The following is a 24,737-nucleotide window of genomic DNA, read 5'->3' as shown; positions in this document are numbered from 1 at the left end:
TGCAATGTAGTAGCAGTGACATTAAAATAGTAGTAAGAATAATATAGATATATGCAGTGTATTAGCAGACTAATAAGAAAAACAGAATATGGATATTCTGTATTAACCATATAGACAGATATGTACAGTATGTACAGCTATGTGTAGTGTGGTGACATTAAGGAGCCAAATTAATGTAAAATCAATTTGAGCATAAAAACATAAAGTGCTCATATTATGCTCATTTTCAGGTTCATAATTGAGAGGTTGTACCAGCATAGATTTACATGGTTTCATTTTCATAAAATAGCTTTTTTTTAACCCTTTGGACTGGACTTTGGGCTTTTTCACTTTGTAAACAAGCACACAAAAAAATATATAACACAATAAAAGAAAGGGAAAAAGCCAAAAAGCATAATATGAGCACTTTAATGACTTTTCTCTGATCTAATGATAGTAGTTGTTCTCCAGCGGAGCTCTTTGGCATATTTTTGTCTTAAAGCTTTTTGAGTGTTATTTATTTATTATCCGCTCTAGGTTTTCCAACGTTTTAGACACAGATACGGTGACAATAATGGTGCAAAATTATGTATAATTGAAAAAAAATTTTTTATTGAAAAACCTAACATTTTCTTGATATGCAGTTTTTCCCCTACCATTGTTTTGGGGTGGGCTGGAAAAAATCCTAGGGGAAACTTTATTATTTTTTAAACTTTATAACTTTATTTATTTTATTTATGAATACAGCATATATATATATATATGTATATGTACTGTATTTAATGGAGACACTCTAGGTGAACAGCTACAGTAAAATCTGTCTAATAACGTCGTTAAAATCGCTACATTGATATGCAAATTAGGCGTTAACTAATTAAAATGCGCTAATATGCATTCAACTGACAAGGCTCTGCAGTGAACAGGATAAACAAAATAACTAAAACATATCAGCACAGAACTTGCCCAATTAATGACTTAAGAGTCTTCCCCCCTTAAATGTTAGGTTTAAATACGTAGATTAATTTAGAAGAAATCTACAGATTCAGCCTAAAACAAATACCATCTAAATGTGTATTTTGGAAGTTTGATTTCCATTAGAGTAAAAGAAGACATGGAAGCAAAATAGACCAAAATCTCTCAATTGACCATGAAAAAAAGTGTCCTGCAGTAAACAGTAACTTCATCATTTGGATTGTAGGCTCCTTCATTATTGATGCAGTGTTTTTCCTGTAAAATTAACAAAATATGAGCAACAGCCTTTTTCAGTTTAGTGTGAAGATTTTTGTTGAGATTTTTATTGCCAATGGCAAAATAGACAAAACTATGTCCCTCTCATTGGCACAATCATTTATTCTAAATATATACAGAAAACATGCACATTGTGGCAGAGTTTCCTTTGGTGTTTGTGATTAGACTTGGTGAATACTAAAAAGTCTGTGTGAACTGATTCTTTTGTATTTATTAAATCTATTAAAATAAGATAAATTAGTAAGGTAGTCAGAGTTGTGTAAATACACATAACATTTTGTTTATATTTCAAATAATTATTTATTAACTCTTAGGCCTTTTTTTTCTTTGAGCCCTGCCACCCAAAATGTCTGTGTACGTCCCTGTCTAGGGGAAACACTGATGTCCTCTCCTTTTCTTTTACACAAATGCACCATTCTGAATTCATTCTGAACTTACTGAACTACCGGTAGCTAACTAAAACTGTCAGATATGTTATATTGGTCTACCTTCTTTTGGTCACAGTGTCTCGGATTCTAAGTAAGTCTACCACAAACAGGTCTTAAAATCAGTGTTGTCTTATAGGGTTATTGTCTAGTCTATTTAATCTGTAATTTGTATAGTCTATAATCATTGTAAATATTAACTAAAGAATATTTGGTTTCTTTTCAGTTCAAGAGATGAACGCGTCATCTGCCAATGTGACGGTGGTTTTACAGTATCGAGACTCCTTCATTAAAGCTGTGATCAAGAATGTGATTGTTGTGGTTCTCGGGATCTCCATCAACTACATCAATGCAGGCCTCATTCACACCTTCTGCAAACACCAGGTCTGATATTCATTTGACATGCAGGCACTAAAAATGAATTTACAGAAGAAGTTATCAGCTTTACATTGGGTTCATGGAAGCAGATTTCTTGGTATTGTGGGAATATTTTGCTTTGCTTTGTCCTAATTAATCAGGAGCAGGTGACATATCCATATTCAATTTTCAATTAACATGGAAGTTGCTGTTGTGTTTGCTAAGAAAGAAATCTTTCATTACTATTGGAAAACATTTAGAGTTTATATTTCAGCGAGTCACAGAACCTGTACCGCTGCATCAATCTCATTGACGCTTGGCAAATTTTCTGTGGCTATTTTACTGTCTACTTTTCCACTGATGTATTTAAGTAGCTACTAAGTGACAGGGAGATGACATCTCTAAAAGATTGATTGATTACTTGTCCAACTAGTTGTCAATGGGAGCAACACTCGATCTTTATGAATCACTGCACCGTTACCAAAATCTTGTAAATTTTGTTTCTTAGTCTCGCATGGACAGAACTATTTTCACAGCACTGTAGAGTAATGTCTGGCTACATTACAGATATATTCTGGGATAGGAGAAAAGAATGCTCTGGGTTTTTTAAACCAATTACAATCATGTTCTGCAGAATGGTCTCAGGAAGGAACTTGTTTTAGTTTTTGCAGTAGTGGTGTAACGGACCATAGCTGATCCATGGTCCGTATGGATCAACACTCGGTTCAGAATGCATGTGAACCGCGGATTAAGATAGAGATAGATAGATACTTTATTCATCCTGAGGAAAATTTTAGGCATTTAGTAGCTTAGACAACCATAACACAACAAACACACATACAGTATATCTCACATACATAAAAATCACTCACAGAAATTTAAAGAGTTAACAATTTGTGAAGTGATTCCAAAGGTCTGGTATGGACTGGCCATGTGATGCAATTGCCCTGATAAGGTGCTATGGTAGAGTGTGTGCAATGGTGGTAGTGCAAAAGTGAACAGTGCAGGGATTGAACAGTGCAATAGGTTATTATTAAATATTAACTATGACTATGAGAAGACAAGAATGTAAACATAATAGAATTAATTGCAATGTTTAACCATAATAATAGTGTGAAATACATTTTTACTGTCGCTGTTACTTAATGTAGGTTGATAAATCTCTATGGAGGGTAGCCATGAAAAGATACAGGCAATGCAATTTTCTGTTCACGTGAACAGCGCATGTTAAAAGCAGGTGCCTAAACGACCGGTAACGTTATCTACCGGACAAAATAGCAATGCAGATTTCGGTGCCACTTAAATGTCTGCGCTGCTCTCTGGTGCTCCGAAACAGACGTTAGAGGCAACAGAAGCATCACTGCATATCACGCTAGTTGACACTAACGTTACGCTTGGCAGCAGGTAATGTTGATGTTAGCCTGCCGCTTGATTAAACATGGTTAAAATGCTGACAGCTAAACGGTGTAAAAGTGTGTCTGTATTTCACTGGATTCCAACAGCAGGATGTCTGCAGTAAAAGCTATGAGCTAAAAGACACAAAGTAGCACTTGATTTCTGCTGTTGTCAGAAAAACAACACAGATGGGACTAAATGGTGCGTTTACTTGAAACTGGTAAACCTTGTTTACCACTTCACACCATCTTTAACTCTGTATGGCCTATGGTGTCATATAGACTCAGTCCCACGAGCTTCAGAAAACTGATCTTCCTAAAGCTACGAGACGTCACACAATGCATCAAGGCATCAGTCTCTACAAGGCATGAATCACAATTTTTTCTTTGTCAGTGTAAAGGTCTTTATACATCATCAGCTGATCCGGCTGGATGTGTGCGTCGCGCTGGATACGGAAAACAGAAAGCAAGACTCCTGCCGGAGCGGAGATGGAGGTGGTTCAACGGGCCTGAACGGAGAACAGGAGAGTTTGGTGGTTGATGTCATCAGTGATCCACAGGCCTGAACGCTGAAGTGTTGTTGTCAGCAAGACAGAACAGAAACACGACTCCAGCAGGTGCACAGAGGCAGAGAATTCTGTAAAGATCCCCGAGGACGACCATCCTTCAGCGGCTTCACCTGCATTTCCCTGCTGCGGCTTTGGTCTGCTCTCCGCTTGGATGGCGGCAGGTGGTTGCAGCGGTTTGGCAGTGGCCCTGTGCCTGCTGTTTCTCACGTTTATACAAATGTGGGGAGGCTGGTCTGCTGCTTGTGGACGCTCATCTTGGCATGCCATCTCGCAGGAAGATCCTGCTTTTCCACTGGATTCGTGGAGTCAGTACATTTTATATTCCAACTTTCTGGATGACGGACGAGCATCTGCCTGGTCCCCATCTGGCCAACGTGAGCGGCGCAGACTGAAGGCGACCTCCATGCCAGCAAAACGGTGTTATTCCATCGTCTTCTGTAGTGTCCTTCTGTTGTGTGGGGACATCCATCTGAACCCTGGGCCTGTGACCTACGAGTCACAACTTGCGGAAAATTGGAAATCAGCTGTTCCCCGTGGACATGTGGCAAGATCGATGACCTACTTATGTGACGTTCTCCCTGCAGGATTACGAGGTAAAAATCCTGTGATAAAATCATGTGAACATACTGTTGCCCAAACACTAAAAAAAGCGTGCCCATGTAAGACATCACAGATTGCCACCGTGTTTTTTAAACAGCATCAAACAAAATTGTTTCAGACTGTTAACCATGCGAGCGTATTATGGAACCCAAAAACAAAACCGAAAGGTGTTTTTGGTGGACATTTGAATATACGTAGCGTTGTATCAAAAACTGAACAATTGGAACATTTGCTAACGGACTCAAACCTTGACTATCTGTGTCTTACTGAAACCTGGCTAACTCCCACAGCTCCTTTATCTTTATTTAATATCCCGGGTTATAAGGTGTACAGACGAGACAGAAGTCAAGGGAAAGGTGGTGGGGTTTTAATTTATGTTAAGGAGAGCATTCTAAGCAAACAAATAGATATTAATGAAAACACCCTGGAGTGTGTTGGGGTTACTATTACATTGTCCCCAGAAATGTCTTTTGTTGTCTTTGCAGTTTATCGCCCACCCACTGCCACAAATGATTTTTTTAGCTGTTTATCTGCAACCCTTAAACAATATGAAGGAAAAGAAGTTATACTTATGGGTGACTTCAACTTAAACTGGCTTGATAAATCACGCAGAAAAAAGCTTAAGGATGTTGCAAAAACATTTAATATGGTACAAAAGATAAATAAACCCACACGAATAACTAAATCTTCCCAAACATTATTGGATTTAATTTTTACAAATACACCAGATAGGATAATTAAAACATACAACCTGGTTACTGGCCTGTCAGATCATAATCTTACATTAGCTGCTAGGAAACTGACTAAATCACGGTACAGGGACCAAAATACAGTGAAAGGTAACTCCACTATATCATTTATTCCAAAGAGAGAGTTAATACAAATTGAGAACGAAATAAAGCAAACAAATTGGAGGGACACTGAAAATAAATCCTGTGAGCAAGCATGCAATGAAATAATGTCAGCCCTCAAAGATATAATAACAAGATATACAAAAACAATGGCCAGAAAACCTAGAGCTAAACATAGATTGCCTTGGTTTAATTGTAATCTCTGGGAACTGATGAAAAAAAGAGATGCTTCTCTAAAAAGGTTTCTAAAATCGGGTTTAACTACTGATCATCTAATCTATAAAGGCCTGAGAAATAAGGTTACAATGCAGCTTAGAAAGGCTAAAGCATCCTTTTTTCTTGAAATCATTAGAGAAGCAAAAGGGAATAATAAACAACTATGGTGTCAGGTTGTGACGGGGAGGAGTAGGGAATGGCGGACCCAAAAATGCAGAGAGCAGGCAGGCAGGAGTAAGTTGAAAACGAGGATTTAATGATGAAACTCACAAACACAAACACAAACAATGACCTGACAAAGGACAAGGGGAAACACAAAGACTAAATACACAGACTAATGAGAAAACACAAGACAGGTGACACAAGGGCTGGGAAACAGGTGAAACACATTAGGCTGGGCAGAGCAATCAAAAAGGGAGGGAAACACAAGACAGGAAGTAAATAGGACAAGACAAGACAGAAAACCAGAGACTTCAAAATAAAACAGGAAACTGAGCAAAAGACAACACAGAAAACAGACTACCAAAATAAGACAAGACCAAAACCATAACAGTACCCCCAAGGGACAGATCCCAGATGTCCACAAAAACAAAACAAACCAACCAAGGAGCAAAAAACAACCCAAGGGAGGGCGGAGGGGCCCGGAGGAGGGACGACCCAAATACACAAAAAAACCCACGTAGGAGGAGGGAGTCCGGAGGAGGGTCCACAGGCGGGAAACAATCACCGGCACCAGGAACAGAGAGTCCCGGGGGCACGGGGAAACACCGAGCACTGGGGGCACAGGGGGCCACAGAGAAGGCAGAATCCCACAGGCGACCGGCGACGAAGGCAGGATGCTTCAGGCGGCCGGCGGCGAAGGCGACTCCCCTCTGGCGGCCGGCGGCGAAGGCCGTACCCCTCTGGCGGCCGGCGGCGAAGGCCGTACCCCTCTGGCGGCCGGCGGCGAAGGCCGTACCCCTCTGGCGGCCGGCGGCGAAGGCGATATCCCTCTGGAGGCAATCGGCGAAGGCGATATCCCTCTGGAGGCCATCGGCGAAGGAGAGTCCCCTCTGGAGGCCATCGGCGAAGGAGAGTCCCCTCTGGAGGCCGGCGGCGAAGGCGATACCCCTCTGGAGGCCGGCGGCGAAGGCGATACCCCTCAGGAGGCCGGCGGCGAAGGCGATACCCCTCAGGAGGCCGGCAGCGAAGGAGAGTCCCCTCTGGAGGGCCCGTCGTGAGGCGAGTATCCCTCAGGAGGCCGGGCCGAAGGCGTGTATCCCTCAGGAGGCCGGGCGGCAAAGGAGTGTCCCCTCTGGAGGCCGTCCGTGCGGCGATACCCCTCTGGAGGCCGCGGCGAAGGCCGAACCCCTCAGGAGACTTGGCAGGCAAATGAAGGCTAAAACCCTCCGAGGGCCGGGCAAGCAACGGGTCAGCTGAGCTGGAGCCAGGCGAAGAGTCAGCGGGGCTGGAGCCAGGCGAAGAGTCAGCGGGGCTGGAGCCAGGCGAAGAGTCAGCGGGGCTGGAGCCAGGCGAAGAGTCAGCGGGGCTGGAAGCTAGCTGGGAGTCAGCGGGGCTGGAAGCTAGTTGCGAGTCAGGGGAGCTGCTAGGTAGCTGCGAGTCAGGGGGGCTGCTAGGTAGCTGCGAGTCAGGGGGGCTGCTAGGTAGCTGCGAGTCAGGGGGGCTGCTAGCTAGCTGCGAGTCAGGGGCTGCTGGCTGAGAGTCAGGGGGCTGCTAGCTAGCGCGCAGTCAGGGGGCTGCTAGCTAGATGAGAGTCAAGGGGGCCGCTACGGCCGGGACTCAAGGGAACTCTAGGGGGCCTGCTAGCGGGGGGAGTCAGGGGAGGTTGCTAGGTGGCCTGGACTCAGGGGAGATGCTAGCTGGCCTGGACTCAGGGGGAATGCTAGCTGGCCTGGACTCAGGGGAGATGCTAGCTGGCCTGGACTCAGGGGAGATGCTAGCTGGCCTGGACTCAGGGGAGATGCTAGCTGGCCTGGACTCAGGGGAGATGCTAGCTGGCCTGGACTCAGGGGAGATGCTAGCTGGCCGAGAGGCTGGGAAGGGGCTGTACGTCAGCCCAGAGGCAGGAGAGCTGCACGTCAGCTCAGAGTCAAGAGAGCTGCACGTCAGCCCAGAGTCAGGAGAGCTGCACGTCAGCTCAGAGTCAGGAGGGCTGCACGTCAGCTCAGAGTCAGGGAGCTGCACGTCAGCTCAGAGTCAGGAGAGCTGCACGTCAGCTCAGAGTCAGGAGAGCTGCACGTCAGCGGCAACTGGGCTGCAGGAGTGGCGTCGAGCGACTGGGCATCGGGCGACCGGGCTGCAGGCTTGGCTGCAGGCGTGGCTGCAGGCGTGGCGTCCGGGCGACTGGGCGTCGGGCGACCGGGCTGCAGGCGTGGGGTCGGGCGACTGGACTGCCGGCGTGGCTGAGGGCACACAGGTCGGCTCAGGCTCAGGTCCACTGTGAGGCTGATTGGGGACATGGCGCTGAGAGCCACGACGTCCCTTCCTCCGTCCACGGCCTCCACGGGTCCCCGTGAAGACGGCCAGGCGGGTAGCGTCTGAGCAGTCTCCCAAGAGTTCTGGGGAAGCTGGCAAAGTGGCAGGCGGGCTGACAAAGCACACACCGACGGCTACGGTGTTGGCCGACTGGGGAGGAGGCAGGCTGGTGGTGGGTGAGTCACTGGGGGTGGCTTGTAGAAAACGCTCTAGCACGAGCTTGACTTCCTCCAGCTGGGGAACAAAGTGACTCACCCAAGGCCTCTCTGCCAACCACTGTCGCTGAATGGCGAGCTTCTCCAGGAGAGGAGGGTGCCGGTCTGGCTCAGAGCAGAGCAAACACTGCACAGTCAAGCCAAATTCCAACACCTTCTTGGTGAAAAGAAGTTTCTCCGCTGGGTCCATGATGGTCAGGTCATTATGTCAGGTTGTGACGGGAGGAGTAGGGAATGGCGGACCCAAAAATGCAGAGAGCAGGCAGGCAGGCAGGCAGGAGTAAGTTGAAAACGAGGATTTAATGATGAAACTCACAAACACAAACACAAACAATGACCTGACAAAGGACAAGGGGAAACACAAAGACTAAATACACAGACTAATGAGAAAACACAAGACAGGTGACACAAGGGCTGGGAAACAGGTGAAACACATTAGGCTGGGCAGAGCAATCAAAAAGGGAGGGAAACACAAGACAGGAAGTAAATAGGACAAGACAAGACAGAAAACCAGAGACTTCAAAATAAAACAGGAAACTGAGCAAAAGACAACACAGAAAACAGACTACCAAAATAAGACAAGACCAAAACCATAACATATGGAAGACCATTGACAAAATAACTGGCAAGGATAAGTTCAAGTGTGATAGCATACAGCTCAAAATAAATAATGACATTCAAAACGATAGCCTAGCTATTGCAACAGAATTTAATGATTATTTTTTTAATTCTGTGGAAATACTTGCTCAGAATTTTACTAAAAAAACACTGAATTATCCCCTAGTCTGTGATAGTGCTGATTTTATTATGACTCCCACAAACGATATAAAGGTTAGCACAATACTCTCTACACTGAATAATAGTAAAGCTAAGGACATCTATGGTCTTGATACTGCTTTCTTAAAAACTCATAAAGAATCGTTGACCATCCCTTTAACTAAAGTATTGAATAAGTCTATTAATGAAAGCACCTTTCCAAGTGTCTTAAAGCTTGCTATTGTGACCCCGGTGTATAAATCTGGTGACAAACAAGAGGTTAGCAATTACCGACCGATTAGCATCCTTCCGGTCATCTCAAAGGTCATTGAAAAGGTTGTAGCAGAACAACTTATTGCTCACCTTGACTCCAAGGCCTTTTTACACCCTATGCAATTTGGTTTCAGGAAAAAACACTCAACTGAAACAGCGTGCTGCTACTTCCTTGAACAAATTAAAACAAATTTAGATCAAGGTGGAGTGGTGGGAGCAGTTTTTCTTGATTTAAGCAAAGCTTTTGATACAGTTAATCATGAGATACTAATAAGCAAATTGGCAAACTACAATCTTTCAATAAGCACACAAAACTGGTTCAAATCTTACCTGAGTGGACGACATCAGTGCGTGCGGATGAACAATACATTATCCCCACTGAAAAGATGTACCATGGGGGTCCCGCAAGGGTCAATCTTAGGACCACTTCTTTTTAGTATATATATAAATGACCTTCCACTAGTATGTAATGATATTGATTTAATAATGTATGCAGATGATACTGTGCTGTACACTCATGGGAGGAATGCCACAGAGGTTGCTTTAAAATTAACGAATGTTATGCATAAGGTTGTTGATTGGTTACATAACTCATGTCTTACTTTGAATATTGAAAAGACGGTAACCATGTTTTTTTAAAATAGATGCAAACTTAAGGAATGTCCTGAGGTCTTAGTAAATGGGCATATAATTAAAAATGTGGACGAATTCAAATATTTGGGTGTCACCCTGGACCCAACTCTTACCTTCAAAAAACATGTTAAAAAACTAAGTAATACACTGAAATTTAATCTTATAAATTTCAGACATATAAGAAACTCTCTTACCATTGATGCATCAAATACCTATTTAAGTTCAATGATTGTTCCAGATTTTTTGTATTGCATGACAAGTTGGTCTCAAGCAGGTAAGACATTCTTAAGACCACTTGAATCATTATATAAAACAGCCCTTAAGATCCATGATAAAAAAAACACGTCAATATCACCATTGCAAAATAATCACTAAGTATAATATTTAAAATTTTGAAAATTTGATAATGCATTCGAATGTTTGCTTACTTTTTAAAGTCATTCATAATGCTGTCGCTCCTCCTTTAAAAAAATGTATTACGCTCAACTCAGAAAAAAAAAAAGAGCTACTCGGTCAGCCACTAGAGGAGAGTGCAATATTCCCAATCGTAAAACTTCATTTGGGAAATCATCCTTTTCTTTTGTGGCCATAAGTCAGTGGAATACTCTCCCCACACATCTTATTACGTGTACAAATCCACAAACCTTTTCGAGTTTGACAAAAGCATGGTTACTATCACAACAACATTGCACACATTTATGATGTGTGTGTGTGCTTCAGCCTCAGCGGGCCAATGGAAGGGGTGTGTGTGTGTGTGTGTGTGTGTGTGTGTGTGTGTGTGTGTGTGTGTGTGTGTGTGGAGATATAACGATTTTGCGTGCATAGCTTTGTTGGTGTGGGGTGGGGGGGGGGGGGTTGGTTTTAGGAAGGGGGAAAAACTGTTGTTGTGAAATTGTATATTTTAATGTTTTGTATTTTACTTGCATGGTATTATTATTGTGTTAATGACCTGTTAAGGGACTACGGGCGGAAAATAGCACTTGTGCTACAACCTGGCGCAATGCATCTCTCCTTGTTTTTATACAAGGTTAATGTTAATTTGTGCATTGTCCCTGTTCTAAATAAAATGAATTGAATTGTGGTGCATTCCAAGTTATTGTAAAAAATACCCTTTTCTCATCCGTTTTTGTCATTTAACAGCAATTTACTGGTGCAATACATTAGTATTGCTATAAGTCATTTAAATTCCCACACATTTTTTGTGCTGATCCGAAAATGTATCCGATCTGTGACTCAAAAATATAATGCAAAAAAGCTACATACAATATTAAATTAAGTTAATTGTTCACACGATACAGTAACGTGAGCTATTTAAATTAGCTGGATACATGGTTAAACCTCATTACCAGCGCCTTGTGTACTTTGTCCACAGCAATCCCACCAATCAGTCCCAGAACTTCCCAGTTACAGAAGAAATGCCGTAAACATCTTCTTTGTAAATATTCACAATGATTCCCTAAAAGAACTGAGCAGGCCTGCCTTGGTGCAGGATCAAAATTTTCCTCAAAACTTGCCATTTTCGGGCGCCCAGATAGCTCAGTTGGTAGAGCGGGCACCCATATATAGAGGTTTACTACTCAATGCAGCGACTCCGACCTGTGGCCCTTTGCTGCATGTCATTCTCCTGTCCTGTCAAAAATAAAGGCCGAAAATACCCAAACAAATTATCTTAAAAAAAAAGCTTGAGGCTTGGTATCTCAGTTTCTTGTTTCCTGATACAAACAGAGTTTGAGAATGGCAACACACTGAGAGCTGAAGGCAATGGACATCCGGATCCGCCAGGTGTGAGACAATTATCCTGGAAATGTACACTAGTTGATCCAGACTACAGTTTGTGGCCCAAGTGGCACTGTCCAATGTTGTTTGTTACTTGGCTGGTTGCTTGCAGGTAAGCACTCTGCAGTGTTTCCCACAGGTTGCGAATTTACTTGGTGCACCCAAGTAGAACATATGTATGGGAAACACTGTTCTGTGCAAAGAGCAAAAGAAGCGAAATGCATTGTCTGAAATGCAAGCTCTGCGACAATTCAGCGTTTTATCTGATTTTTTTTCAATTTATCTGCATACATACAGTATGTAGATAAATAATCTGGTCGTACACGTCATCTCTCAACTCTTCTTGTGACTCAAGTTGCTGATTGTACTGTAAAAGATGATAGGCGCATCGAAGAGAAAGTCTTTGCCTGGATATATGCTGGATAAACTGGAACCCCAGAAATATTGGCCCTTGCCAACTTGTTATCACACTGATATCAGATGGGTTCTGAGATTTGGTAGTTGTCGAATGTAAATTATTTACAAATGGCTAATAGAGTGGTAAGAATTCTGCATTTAACTTTTGAGCATGTCCCTGTTTTATTCTTTCAAACCTTTTCTCCCTTCATTTGTGCTTTTCTTCCCACCCTCTAGATCTTCTACATGAATCCTCGATATGTACTTTTCATTCACCTGGTTGTCAACGACATGGTCCAAATGACATTAACCGTCATCCTGTTTGTCATCAGCTACATCATACGCCAAATAAATGTCCCCATCTGTTGTATCCTCATCCTGTTTGCTCTTTCCACCACTGAAAACACCCCTCTGAACCTGGCTTGCATGGCGGTGGAGTGCTACATCGCCATCTGCGTCCCCCTTCGCCACGTGCAACTCTGTACCGTCAACAGAACTTTAATGCTGATTGGTTCAATTTGGGCGATAAGCATGTTTTCTGCTCTTGTTGATCTGTTCATCACTTTGGCCACAGAGCCACTGGACTTTTTCTATTCCCAAGTCTTCTGTCAAACACAAACTGTCTTCCCAAATCCAATTATCATCAAGAAGAGAGAAATCACATATGCAGTGTTTCTAGTTTTAGTTTGGATCACTATCTTTTACACTTACTTCAACATCCTTTTCACTGCACAAACAGCTAGCAAAGATGCTAAAAAGGCCAGAAACACAATCATTCTCCATGGGTTTCAGTTGCTGCTGTGTATGACAACATATGTAGCCCCACAGTTATCAACTGTTCTGCTGCAATGGTTCCCTAAGAATTACACAGACTCCCTGTTTTCTGTTCATCTTATTGTACAGGTCCTGCCACGAGCCATTAGTCCAATCATCTATGGCGTACGAGACACAACTTTCAGGAAGTACCTGAAAAGATATATGTTGTGTAAAATGAGCCCACGGTAGGTATCAGTATTATGTAATATAATACGGATGGCCTCTTAAAAACATTCAAAAGCTTTAAATGAAGTCATATCCTAAAACTTGCCCAATTATTTTGTTGACTTTACTTTGTTCACATTAAAAACCACTATTTGTGGTCATAATTTTGTTATTGAGATTTAATTTGTTTATTTTTTAGATTGCTATGAAATTATAGAAAAAAACAATTAAACTAATGGTGTGTTAAAATTAGGGTTGGGTATTAAACCTCAATACTTGTTAGGTACCGAGTATCATATTTACTGATACAGTAGGTGGCATTGAATACTTGTTCATGTTCCTAACCTTTTTTTGTACTTTACTTTGTTACTTATTCTTATTAGTATACAAAACGATTCTGGTTTAAATCCTAATTTTACTTAGGTAGGCCAGTTTGGAATGTGTTTTTCAATACAACCTTTTATATTTTTCTCTGACTTCTAGAAAAATGTTTTAAATCTCTTCAATGAAATAAGAAATTAAAACATGTTCATATAGCTCAAAGCAACTCAAATTGTATTGGCATTTGGCATTTTAAAAACACACACCCACTACTCACGTATGAATGTACACCTAAACATACATATTCACACCTGGGAATTTGAGGACATTCGCCACCAAGCCATATATGAAGTTTGAGATTTCCTGGAGTCATATTGTTGGCGGTCTGGTCTACATGCATTAACTAAGGTAAGTACCACCTGCTGTGAACTGATGACAGATTTTGAATTGTGTTCTGACTGGAATAATATTGTATCACTGTGGTATACATAATGCAAAGATGCAGGCTTGTGGTGTATTTTTCACTTGTTTGGATTATAAATATGATTGTTCAATGTTTATTTCCTGTTGACCTTTTATATCTATAGTTCTTTGATTTCCAGAACACAGTTTTAAATTAGTTCAATGTAAGAAATGTATTCCAACCTGAAACATGGACCGTTTAAAACACACGGCTCTTCAGCTAATCTTACAGACAATGTACTAATAACAAAGGAAGTAATGGTTTTGAAGATGCCGTTTAAAGAACTATATCTTGTTTTGCATTTTGTACTCAGCTTTAGCATAAGTTTTATGAAAGTTTGGAAACTATACAGACAACTACAACTGTTGATATTTCCATTATATTTTAATTGTATGATTGTAAATGCATTTAATTCAATTACTTTTTAGTTTTGAAGTTAATGAAAGAGTGAAGACTTCTTTCTTGTGTCATTGTTAAGTGGCTTTATGCAGGAATATCCATTAAAACGTTTAAATCACAACGCCAGCTCTAATTGTCCTATAGTGTCTAGTTTTTTCAAACATTGGAAAATAAATTCTAAAAAATATCTACCTTAAGCTGTAATGAAGCTCTTAATGTTAGTGGTACAAGATGTAAGCCTATTGTCCAAGCTTCTGAAATTAAATTATGAAGCACAAATTAATGATGACTAGAAAACCACATTTTAAGAACGAGACATAAATGACATTATGGATTTATAACCCTTCCTTGTCTGTCTGACTTTACTGTTGATGGGAATATAATATGTTGACAAAGAAGGTGGTTTAAAACACCAATCCATCAGTTAGTTCTGATACTCTTTATTATTGTACAATGACTGAGAAATATCAGTGGGCTGCCTGCACGTTACCATGTTCACGGTATGTTGCTCATATACTGTAACTACATTTTCAAATGTTATTCACATAGATCTATTTCATGTTTTTGATTTAGTATGTAGGGCTTTTCACACGCGTTTGTGTTCGTCACACGCACACCGCAAGAGTTGAATTGTGTTGAATTTTTCCCTACGCGAGCAACGTGCCGTGCAAATCAATGAACAAGAGACAGATTCTTCTGTTTGTCAGTTCACTAAAATATATATAAAAAACTGTTTCCCTAAAAGTTATCAGGACATAGACAGCGGGGCTTCTGCTTGTCAGAGCATCGGCACAAGACTGGATTTATCTGGTAGCATCCGTAATTAGGACTATGCTAATTTAGCTACACATCGCGGAGCATTGTCCTACACATTAGAAGTGTAGTAGACCCTGTGGATCTAACAATTCCAATATGTTCATCGTTTTTATTTGAATGTCAAGTGTTTATTCAAAACTGGGTGTTTTAATATTAATATATTTACCTAAAAAGTATCTTACCTTACAAAGGGCCTATAATTCAGAACTGATTAAAACTGCATCGATGATTAAATAGAAAGCATTTTGATGATCTCCTCCTTTCATTTTCTTTTACACAAATGCTCCATTCTGAATGAATTCTGAACTTAGTGAACCAACATAAAATGTCAGGTATGTTTTATTGCTCTAACGTCTTTTGGTCAAAGTGTCTCTTATGCTCAGAAAGTCACACAAATATGTAATAATTGCTGTAAATGCTTACTTATAACTGAAGAGTATGTATCTTTTCAGTTTATAGAGATGAACGAGTCATCTGCCAATGTGACGGTGGTTTTACAGTATCGAGACTCCTTCACTAAAGCTGTGATCAAGAATGTGATTGTTGTGGTTCTCGGGATCTCCATCAACTACATCAATGCAAGCCTCATTCACACCTTCTGCAAACACCAGGTCTGATATTCATTTGACAAGCAGGCACTAACAATCTGAAAACTAAATTTGTTAAAGGAATACGCCACCGTTTGTTGAAATAGGGTTATTCACCGTTTCGCCGCTAGCTTAGCTTAACGTAGTGAATGGAATCCTTTGTTGCCGTTAGCATGTCGTGAGTTAAAGTGACCCAACAACAACAAAAACAAAACCTAATGACTTCTTGTGGCCTGCGTATTCACAACGCAGGCCACAAGAAGTGATGGGCTGTAAGATGGCTACAGCCGAAGCACTGCTACTCGGGCACAGAGATATCACGTAGCACCTGAAACCCCCCCACCTTCCGTCAATATACCGGCGTGAATATTAGCTGGCTATTTTACCTACAGTAGACAGTGAATGGCGACGAAAATGCCGGATTTTGTGAGAGACGAAGAGGATGACTTCTCAGACAGCCAAGATCCAGAAGCATACCTCTACGAACCAGAGTTTTCAGAAGAGGAGCTGCATGCTTTGGAAATAGAACGACAGGAGGAGGAGGTTGCGAACACTCAACAGCCCGAGGACATGAGGATGAAAGCCAACACGATCTGGTGGCTTGAGTGTGGGGGAATATGCTAACCGGCAACAAGGATTCCATTCACTACACCAAGCTAAGCTAGTGCCGGCGCTGCCGGACTAAGACAATGCATGCACTGAGACAAAAATGCGTTTGCCCACCTATATAAATATAGAGGAGACGGTGAATAACCCTATTTCAATAAACGGTGGCGTATTCCTTTAAGTCTGGCTGGAGTTCAGTAGCCTGCTATTTCCTTTGACTTCAGTAATTCAGCTTTACATTGTGTTAATGTTAGCAGATTTCTTCTTGTGTGGGAAAATGTTACCTTGACTGTCCTAAACAATCAGGGGCAGTGAAGTTTCCATTGTTTCATTTTCAGTTAACATGGAAGCTGCTGTAGCAAGTGCTATGACTTAACTTTTAATTTAATGTTTTTCATGACTATAGACCCTTTGCATACACGTGACCACGACCACGTGACGACGCCATGACGGACGGCAGAATCACCGGAAGCACAAGCTAAATAGTGTATTAGACGAGCGGAAAGTTTCATTAGTTTCAAATAAATAACACTAAATAAAATGTAATAATAATAATAATAATAATAATAATGATAATAATAATAATATCTTCTTCTTTATGGCTTCTTCAGACATTGTTTAAATTCACCTACCCTGGTCCCTGCCTCGATCCTGCCGGTAGCTAGCTTGCCCCGCTAGCTGTTAGCCGTTAGCTGCCGTCCGGTGAGTGTAGTCAGCCAGGCTTCTGTGATAATCATCCCAATAACAATCCATGGAGCGGTGGTGGTGTGGCTATGTCTTCCAGTTACTGAAGGCTAGCTTTAGCTTGCGCTTTGAGCAGCAAGTTCAGCTTAGTGATGCACCGATGTGAAAATTGTGGCCGATACCGATAACCGATATTAATATTGCTGTTATGGCCGATACCAATATTTACCGATGTCGATATCTCTGTACAGTAAACACATTTTTATGATAATCAAATAAGGAACTATTTATCAGTGATATTTTAAGAAATCACTGATATTGGGCACCTTTACCTGTGTGCAAAATATGACTGTCATCAGATTTTCAGAAGAAAAAATAAATATTTATATGAAAATAAATTTTATTCATACAAGTGTGTCCTGAATTCACATTATGAATAAGCCAACCAGCCAAGAGTATTCACAATAAACATCTAACTCACTTGAGTCACTGTATTCTGTGAACATTGTACAACAGTTCAAAACTTAAAGGTGCAATATGTAATATTGTGTGTAATACTGGCAGCTAGCGGTTAAAATAGTTACTGCAGTACAAATTCAAAATACTGGAGAGTCGTCTCCCCCGCCCCCTCCTGCCCAGACTCGAAGTTCACGGAGGTTGCCAGGCTGAGACCGCAGCATTCACAACAATGTTGCTAGATGCTTTTCTCACATAGCCAGACATTACTTCACAGCACAGCAGAGTAGCTAACGTTAGATGCTAGTCTCACATAGCCAGACATTACTCCACAGCACAGCGTAGCTAACGTTAGATTCTGGCTATATTGACAGTCATAAAAGCCCGTGCTCATTCGGGGCTCTGTAACCAACTGACAGACACACTTTTTCGGGTTTAAAATTACAGTATGAACCGCTAAAAACACAACAACCTCACCGTCCTCTCCACACTCCAGTCAGGCACACTTCCTCGGCTTAGAATTACAATACGAAACGCTAAATATACCACTACCTTGCCAACGGAACACACTTCATTGGCTTAGAATTACGGCAACAATCGCTAAACACACTGCAAATTCACAGTCCTCTCTTTCCGATTTACAGCCCCCCTCTCGTGGCTTAAAATAACTCACCGTTGTCGGCTCCAGCCGCTGAAGAGGCTACACGCTGTAAACAGCCGTGGGCTTGCCTGGTCCCCCGGTAACGTTAGCAGTAAGCAGGGTTAGCAAGGCAGCGTTAGCCAGGACCAGTCGGGATCACTTTACTGTCTCAATTGTTTTTGCAAGTAACCAACTCCGGTACTCTAGCTATATAATTCAATGTGAGTACACAAATGTTGAAATGACAAAAAATGCCCCTAGTAGCTGTGATAAATTAGCCTGAAGCTAATGCTTACCGGTTCAGGAGGAAATAAGCCAATTTTACGTCCTTTTGGGCTCTAAAGCTGTCTCCATCTTTCAAATACATCTCCAGTATTTACCAGGGGTTGTTACGTCTCTGGTCACGCAACTGTTAGAAAAATGCTGTTTTCTTTTTTTAGGTCGGGTAGAATCTATCTCTGTTGATCCTGTTCGTTTGTTTGCTGCTTTCATGGCTGTACTACCGTTACAGCTGTAGCGTGGGGTTTACGTTTTTACAGGTATATCTGGCAACCCAGCCTGGCTGTCAAACTGGGCCGTTGATAACAACACACAGATCAAAACATAAACATAAATTCCGTCACGGAATGTAAATTTCAAAAAGAAAAATACTGAAATTAGCATTGTTGTCAGAAAAGATAGTATTTCAGTTTAACATGTTTCCTTAATATCTGATGAGGCATTGGTGTCATTTTTGGATTTATTACAGTACAAATATTACATATTGGACCTTTACAGTAGTAGGCCTTAAATGGCCAAAGCCAAAAGTATTGAAAAAGGTAAAATGTGAAAATGGAGCCAGAACAAACTGGACTGAACAGACACTGGCTTTTACAGTCTTCTGAACTGTAAGTACAGTAACTGCCAAGTACTTTAGGGTTAGGCCTAACCCTCAAAATTATAGAAATTGGTGCCTTATAGGCCGAGATAAGCCAGAAAATGTGTTTTTGGCTCATATGGATGAAAGACACCAAATCCCAGAATGCGCTTGCTTCGCTGCTTAGACTCCACTCCCAAGCCATGCCTACCGTTTACAGACTGACAGTGAGGCAGCATTTAACTCAACCCAAATGTGTTTTATTGTCATTTCAACCATATACACGAAACAACATTTCACCGTGGCTCTAATGGTTACACATTTAAAATATATAAAAACGACATACGAAACAGCTGTTTACAGTCCATCAAGCGCTAATGCTAGTATGCGTTAGCTGAACTTTACATGTGTGTGCAATAGCTAAATGTAGCCGATTATAAACACAGTTGTAAATTTGCGTGAAATGTATAATGGTCGGCATTTACTAGTCACAAACTCCCCCAGCAGTTAGCATTTCGTTGGATACAAGCAGCTAATTAAAGCCCGTGTTAACACAGCTCATCTCCACTCTTACCCGGCAACATGTTTCCACAACAAGAAAAACAGCAGTCTCTGAACTCGCGATGGGAGTTTTGTTGAAGTTGGATGTAGTCCAGTTTGTTGTCTAATGAGCAGACAATTGCAAGCAGCATTGATGGAACAGGTGGCTGGCTAGCGTTAGCTTTCCACCTAGCTAGGTTAGCTATACTCCAGCCCCCGTTTGAGTTTCACCGCTGAGAATGTCCCCCCATGATCGCTCCGATCCGGCCACTGCCCTCTCTGGCCGTCGCTGCTGCCCGCTCCGGCCATCGCTGCTGCCCGCAAATACACAGGAATGATTCACATCGGCCCTATTTTGACATCGGAACGATACCGATGTGTAAAAAAATGACCATATCGGCCGATATTATATCGGCGGCTGATATATCGTGCACCACTAGTTCATCTGCCTGTTGCCCCTCTGTCTGCCTCGTTCTTTCCAACTCTTGTGAGGCTAGTTCTTCGACTGTATACTCGGATTCGAATAGATAAGGACGACCATATAACTCAAAAGGCTCTTCCCTGTGTTGTATATCTGCTATATTCTCCATAGTTACGTTACTCCAAGCTTCTTCACTTGTAAACAAATCTGCTCTTCACACACTACGCTCCGATCAGCACACTACTGTTTACCTTTTCTTGCTACAACTAGCAGCTACTACCGCACTACTGTTTTTTTCTTTTAGGGGGGAATACACTTCAATACGTGACATGACCTGTCCTCTGGAGGACATAGCCACACCACCGTGGATTGTTATTGGGATAATTATCACAGAAGCCTGTCTGAATACACTCACAGGACGGCAGCTAGCAGCTAACTGCTATCAGCTAGCAGGGCAAGCTAGCTACAGGCACGTAACGTTGTTCACTGGCTGAGCCGATGCAACTCTCTAATGGATGCCTGAACGCATCCCAGCTCTGGGAAATAATTCATTACACGTTAATCCATGCAGTAAATCACGGAGTGTCTATGATTAGTATTAACCACACATAATGTAACATCTAGCCATCGTCTTATCTGTGATTATATTCGCTGTTGACCGGTGGATATTTTGACAGCTAGCTGGTCGGCTAACCGGGGTAGGAGCTCCGCAGACCCGCATTCAATTCAGTTGTTTGGCCTTTTTGAAGCTAGTTTCCGTGCCATGTCATCTTTAATTTAACCAATATTTTTGTATGCGTTTTAAGTTAAATGATCAAGGGAATGGCTTACTTTTTGGGATATGTAGGTCAGTGAATAACCGATGATAGTTATGTGGGACCTGTTAGCAGGAACAGCTGGTTGGCACGGCAGCTAGCTGGGTGAGGAAGTTTTATTATTATTATTATTATTATTTATCAGTCATTTAAAACAGAAAGGCAATACATACACATGCTTGTGTTGGTGAGGATTACTCTTAAGATTGTGTATGTGACTCGTGAGAACAAGAACAGCGAACCATACACAGTATATGAGCAGCGAACACGTTCTCGTTTGACTTGCCGTCCGTCTACAGAATAGCTCTTCCGCCGTCCGTCATGGTGTTCATAATTCGCGGGAGTAGAGTGTGACATCACGTGCAAAGGGTCTATAAGAAGACATTTATTATTTCAGTGAGTCAACTAACCTGTACATCTGCACCAATCTCATGATGCACTAAGCTAAATACTAAAGGGAGAAAGTTGACAATTTAAAACCCTTCTGAAGTGAGTCATCCCAACCCGGTCTCACGCCAATTCGTAAATAGTCATGTTATTTTTATTTATTGATTCGTGTACAGGTCACGATTTTCTCGTTTATTTCGCGTAAAGGTCAGGATTTTCAAATGTTACCATTTCACGAACTGCTACGGGAAATTAAACGGCACACCCCTGCGACAACAAAGAACGGACCGCCACATGGGGACGTGATCCCCGGGCGCAGGGACACGATCCACGGTCTCTGTGGCACGCAACAATGGGGACATGAAACGCCGAAACAATGGGATGGTTGAGGTTATGAAAAAAAAAGAACTGGGAAAGGAACCGTCACACGCCGGACACGCCGACAATAATAGGACTTTGTGGTTAGGAAGAGAATAACGCGGAAAGGAACTGCAACACGCAGGAAGCGAACCTCGGTCTCACATCGGGTAGTGACACCAGAACAGAAAATCAGCTAGCTTTTCCTTAAGTTACTAGCTTACGCTCCTGGTAGCTAGCTTGGCTCTGTCCTCATTAACAGGTCCTAAAGCATCCCCTGCTTTATTGTTTGTTTTAGAATAAATGGGACCATAATTTACAAAATGAACATCATGCTATATTGAAGAAGACTTGAAACTAGAAACTTTACTGAGGTAATAAATCAAGTGAGAAGTAGGGTCATTTTCTCATTGACTTCTGTAGAAACTGACTTATTTTTGGAGCTAGTAGAGTCGCCCCCTGCTGGAAATTAGATAGAATGCAGCTTTTAGGAGCTTCACCAGTGGCCTCACTTTAAGCCCCATAGTTCGGAGTAGCATTGATTCATCCTGTTTGGCTGCATGCAAGAAACCATCTGTGTGGAGAGCAAAAAAGGCGGAATTCATTGGCCAAAATGCAAGCTCATTCGCTATAGTCTAACGACAATTTAGCTTTTTATTAGATTTTTCAAATTTATCTGCATTCATATGCAGAGAATCAATCAGGTCTTAGATGTTGCCTCTCAACTCCAAAGACATTTTTGTGTCACAACTTGGTAATTTAACTGTAAACAATGATCGGCACACGGAAGTGAAAATCTTTTGAGCATGTCTCCATTTCAAACTTAAAGCTGTCAAACCCTTTCTCTTCCTTTGTGCTTTCCTTCCTACCTTCCAGATCTTCTACATGAATCCTCGATATATACTTTTCATTCACCTGGTTATCAACGACATGATCGAAGTGACGGTGACTGTGATCCTGTTCGTCATCAGCTACACCATCTACCAAATTAATGTCTCCCTCTGTTGCATCTTCATCCTCTTTGGCCTTTCCACTACTGAAAACACCCCTCTGAACCTGGCTTGCATGGCGGTGGAGTGCTACATCGCCATCTGCGTCCCCCTTCGCCACGTGCAGATCTGTACCATCAAGAGAACTTTAATGCTGATTGGTTTAATCTGGGCGACAACCATGTTTTCTGCTTTTGCTGATTTGTGCATCACTTTGGCCACAGAGCCAAGGGACTACTTTTCTTCCCGACTCTTTTGTCTCCCAAAAACTGTCTTCCCAAATCCAGTTATCATCAAGAAGAGAGATATCACATATTCAGTGTATCTGGTTCTAGTTTGGATCACTATCTTTTACACTTACTTCAGAATCCTGTTAACCGCTAAAACAGCTAGCAAAGATGCTAAAAAGGCCAGAAACACAATCCTCCTCCATGGGTTTCAGGTGCTGCTGTGTATGACACAATATGCAGATTCCCCGTTAAAAGAGGCTCTGTTACAGTGGTTCCCTAAGAACTACACAGACTCCCTTTTTAGTTGTTATATTATTATACAGATCCTGCCAAGATCCATTAGTCCTGTCATCTATGGAATGCGAGACAAGACTTTCAGGAAGTACCTGAGAAGAAATCTGGTATGTAAAATCAGCACATATTAAGCAACTATTCATAGACTATGACAACGTAAAAACGTCCTGTGCTTTTCTTGCATTTACACTTCAGTTCATTCAGCCAAGTAACATGCGAACACTGTAAAGTTCACACAGCTGTTAGAAACTGAATCAAAACTTATACATGGCTCATTACATGTGGAAGCTGTACAGTATGTCAAGTTATTTAGTTTTTCTGAGAGACTGCTGTACAATATGCAAAATATGGTAACTACAAGTTTGGAAAAATAGAATACTCAGATTGGTAGGGGTGTACGATACATGGATCTGCATCGAATCACTGATCAACGATCCAAAATCATCGACAAAAAGTGTAAATATTGATACAGAAAGCGCCTTTATTTTGAAATTCCCACTTCATATTTATTCCTTCTATGAAAAAGAATAGTTTGATTTTTCATTTAAATGTCTGGAAAAGTTTAGTATAAAATTCTCTTTAGTACTTTACTTGGTTGATATAAAACTAACTGATTGTGCTGAATGGTGATTTGATAAGCCTGTTTTCATGAACCATACGTTTAAAAAGCTACGAAAAGTTAATAATAATTCGTAAGCATTCCATGTTTTGTTTTTTTTGCTGTATGCACCCCAATGACTGCTGCTGTATAAGAACGCAGCCGGCCGCGTAGGGAGGAGCTCGAGGCAGATGTTTGGGTCATAAAACAGGACTTTCAAGCCATTGGACACAGACTCCCCGTTTTCTGTTCATCTTATTGTACAGGTCCTGCCACGAGCCATTAGTCCAATCATCTATGGCGTACGAGACACTTTTACTTAAAGTATTTTAAATGAACTACTTATTACTTTTACTTGAGTAATTTTTCAGATAGATATTTTTACTTGTACTTGAGTAATATTTAATCAAAGTATTGGTACTTTTACTTGAGTACAATATTTTAGTACTTTTTCCACCTCTGTTCAATACAACCTTTTATATTTTTCTCTGACTTCTAAAAAAATGCCCGTGTGTGCGAGAGGAGGAGACTCCGCGCATGACACACCTAGTCCAACTTGTGTAACTTTTTGGACACATTTGTTACTTTGGCCTAAATAGATAATAGTTCTGATTATGGCATAGCTTTCTCCCCACCCAATTAGGCTAAAGTAATGATTAAAAAAAACACAAATGCTTGATCAAGGGCCCGGCCCGGCCCGAGGATAGTGGCGGAAAATAACGGCCCGGGCCGGGCTCGGGCAGAGAATCTAAACTCTAATAAGAACGCAGCCGGCTGCGTAGGGAGGAGCTCGGGGCGGATGTTTGGGTCATAAAACAGGACTTTCAAGCCATTGGACACAGACTCCCCATTTCCGGTTCATCTTATTGTACAGGTCCTGCCACGAGCCATTAGTCCAATCATCTATGGCGTACGAGACACAACTTTCAGGAAGTACCTGGAAATATATCTGTTGTGTAAAATGAGCCCACAGTAGGTATCAGTTCATGCAATATAATATGGATGGCCTCTTAAAAACATTTAACAGCTTTAAATGAAGTCAGATCCTAAAACTTGCCCAATTATTTTGTTGACTTTACTTTGTTCACATTAAAAAGGTTAATTAGGTTTGGTCATAATTTTTTGGTTAACAGT

At 41.6% G+C, this 24,737-nt stretch overlaps 2 protein-coding genes across 2 annotated transcripts; both read left to right on the top strand.

Moving 5' to 3' along the window:
• The first annotated feature begins 1,886 nt into the window (after nucleotides 1-1,886).
• On the top strand, nucleotides 1,887-13,168 carry LOC120556862 (odorant receptor 131-2-like). Its single transcript, XM_039796652.1, has 2 exons — nucleotides 1,887-2,036; nucleotides 12,401-13,168. Exons 1-2 carry the CDS (start codon nucleotides 1,887-1,889, stop codon nucleotides 13,166-13,168), a joined length of 918 nt encoding a protein of 305 aa, XP_039652586.1.
• Nucleotides 13,169-15,604: 2,436 nt separating this feature from the next.
• On the top strand, nucleotides 15,605-23,136 carry LOC120557115 (odorant receptor 131-2-like). Its single transcript, XM_039797147.1, has 2 exons — nucleotides 15,605-15,754; nucleotides 22,369-23,136. Exons 1-2 carry the CDS (start codon nucleotides 15,605-15,607, stop codon nucleotides 23,134-23,136), a joined length of 918 nt encoding a protein of 305 aa, XP_039653081.1.
• Nucleotides 23,137-24,737: the final 1,601 nt, after the last annotated feature.

The sequence above is a fragment of the Perca fluviatilis genome, chromosome 4 (assembly GCF_010015445.1).
Source record: "Perca fluviatilis chromosome 4, GENO_Pfluv_1.0, whole genome shotgun sequence".
Taxonomy (NCBI): Eukaryota; Metazoa; Chordata; class Actinopteri; order Perciformes; family Percidae; genus Perca; species Perca fluviatilis.
This window is presented reverse-complemented; position numbering and strand designations above follow the sequence as displayed.

Coding starts and splice junctions, on each gene's coding strand:
- LOC120556862 (XM_039796652.1), top strand. CDS start 1,887: ATGAACGCGTCATCTGCCAATGTGACGGTGGTTTTACAGTATCGAGAC. Junction 2,037..12,400: donor ACACCTTCTGCAAACACCAG/GTCTGATATTCA, acceptor CCCACCCTCTAG/ATCTTCTACATGAATCCTCG.
- LOC120557115 (XM_039797147.1), top strand. CDS start 15,605: ATGAACGAGTCATCTGCCAATGTGACGGTGGTTTTACAGTATCGAGAC. Junction 15,755..22,368: donor ACACCTTCTGCAAACACCAG/GTCTGATATTCA, acceptor CCTACCTTCCAG/ATCTTCTACATGAATCCTCG.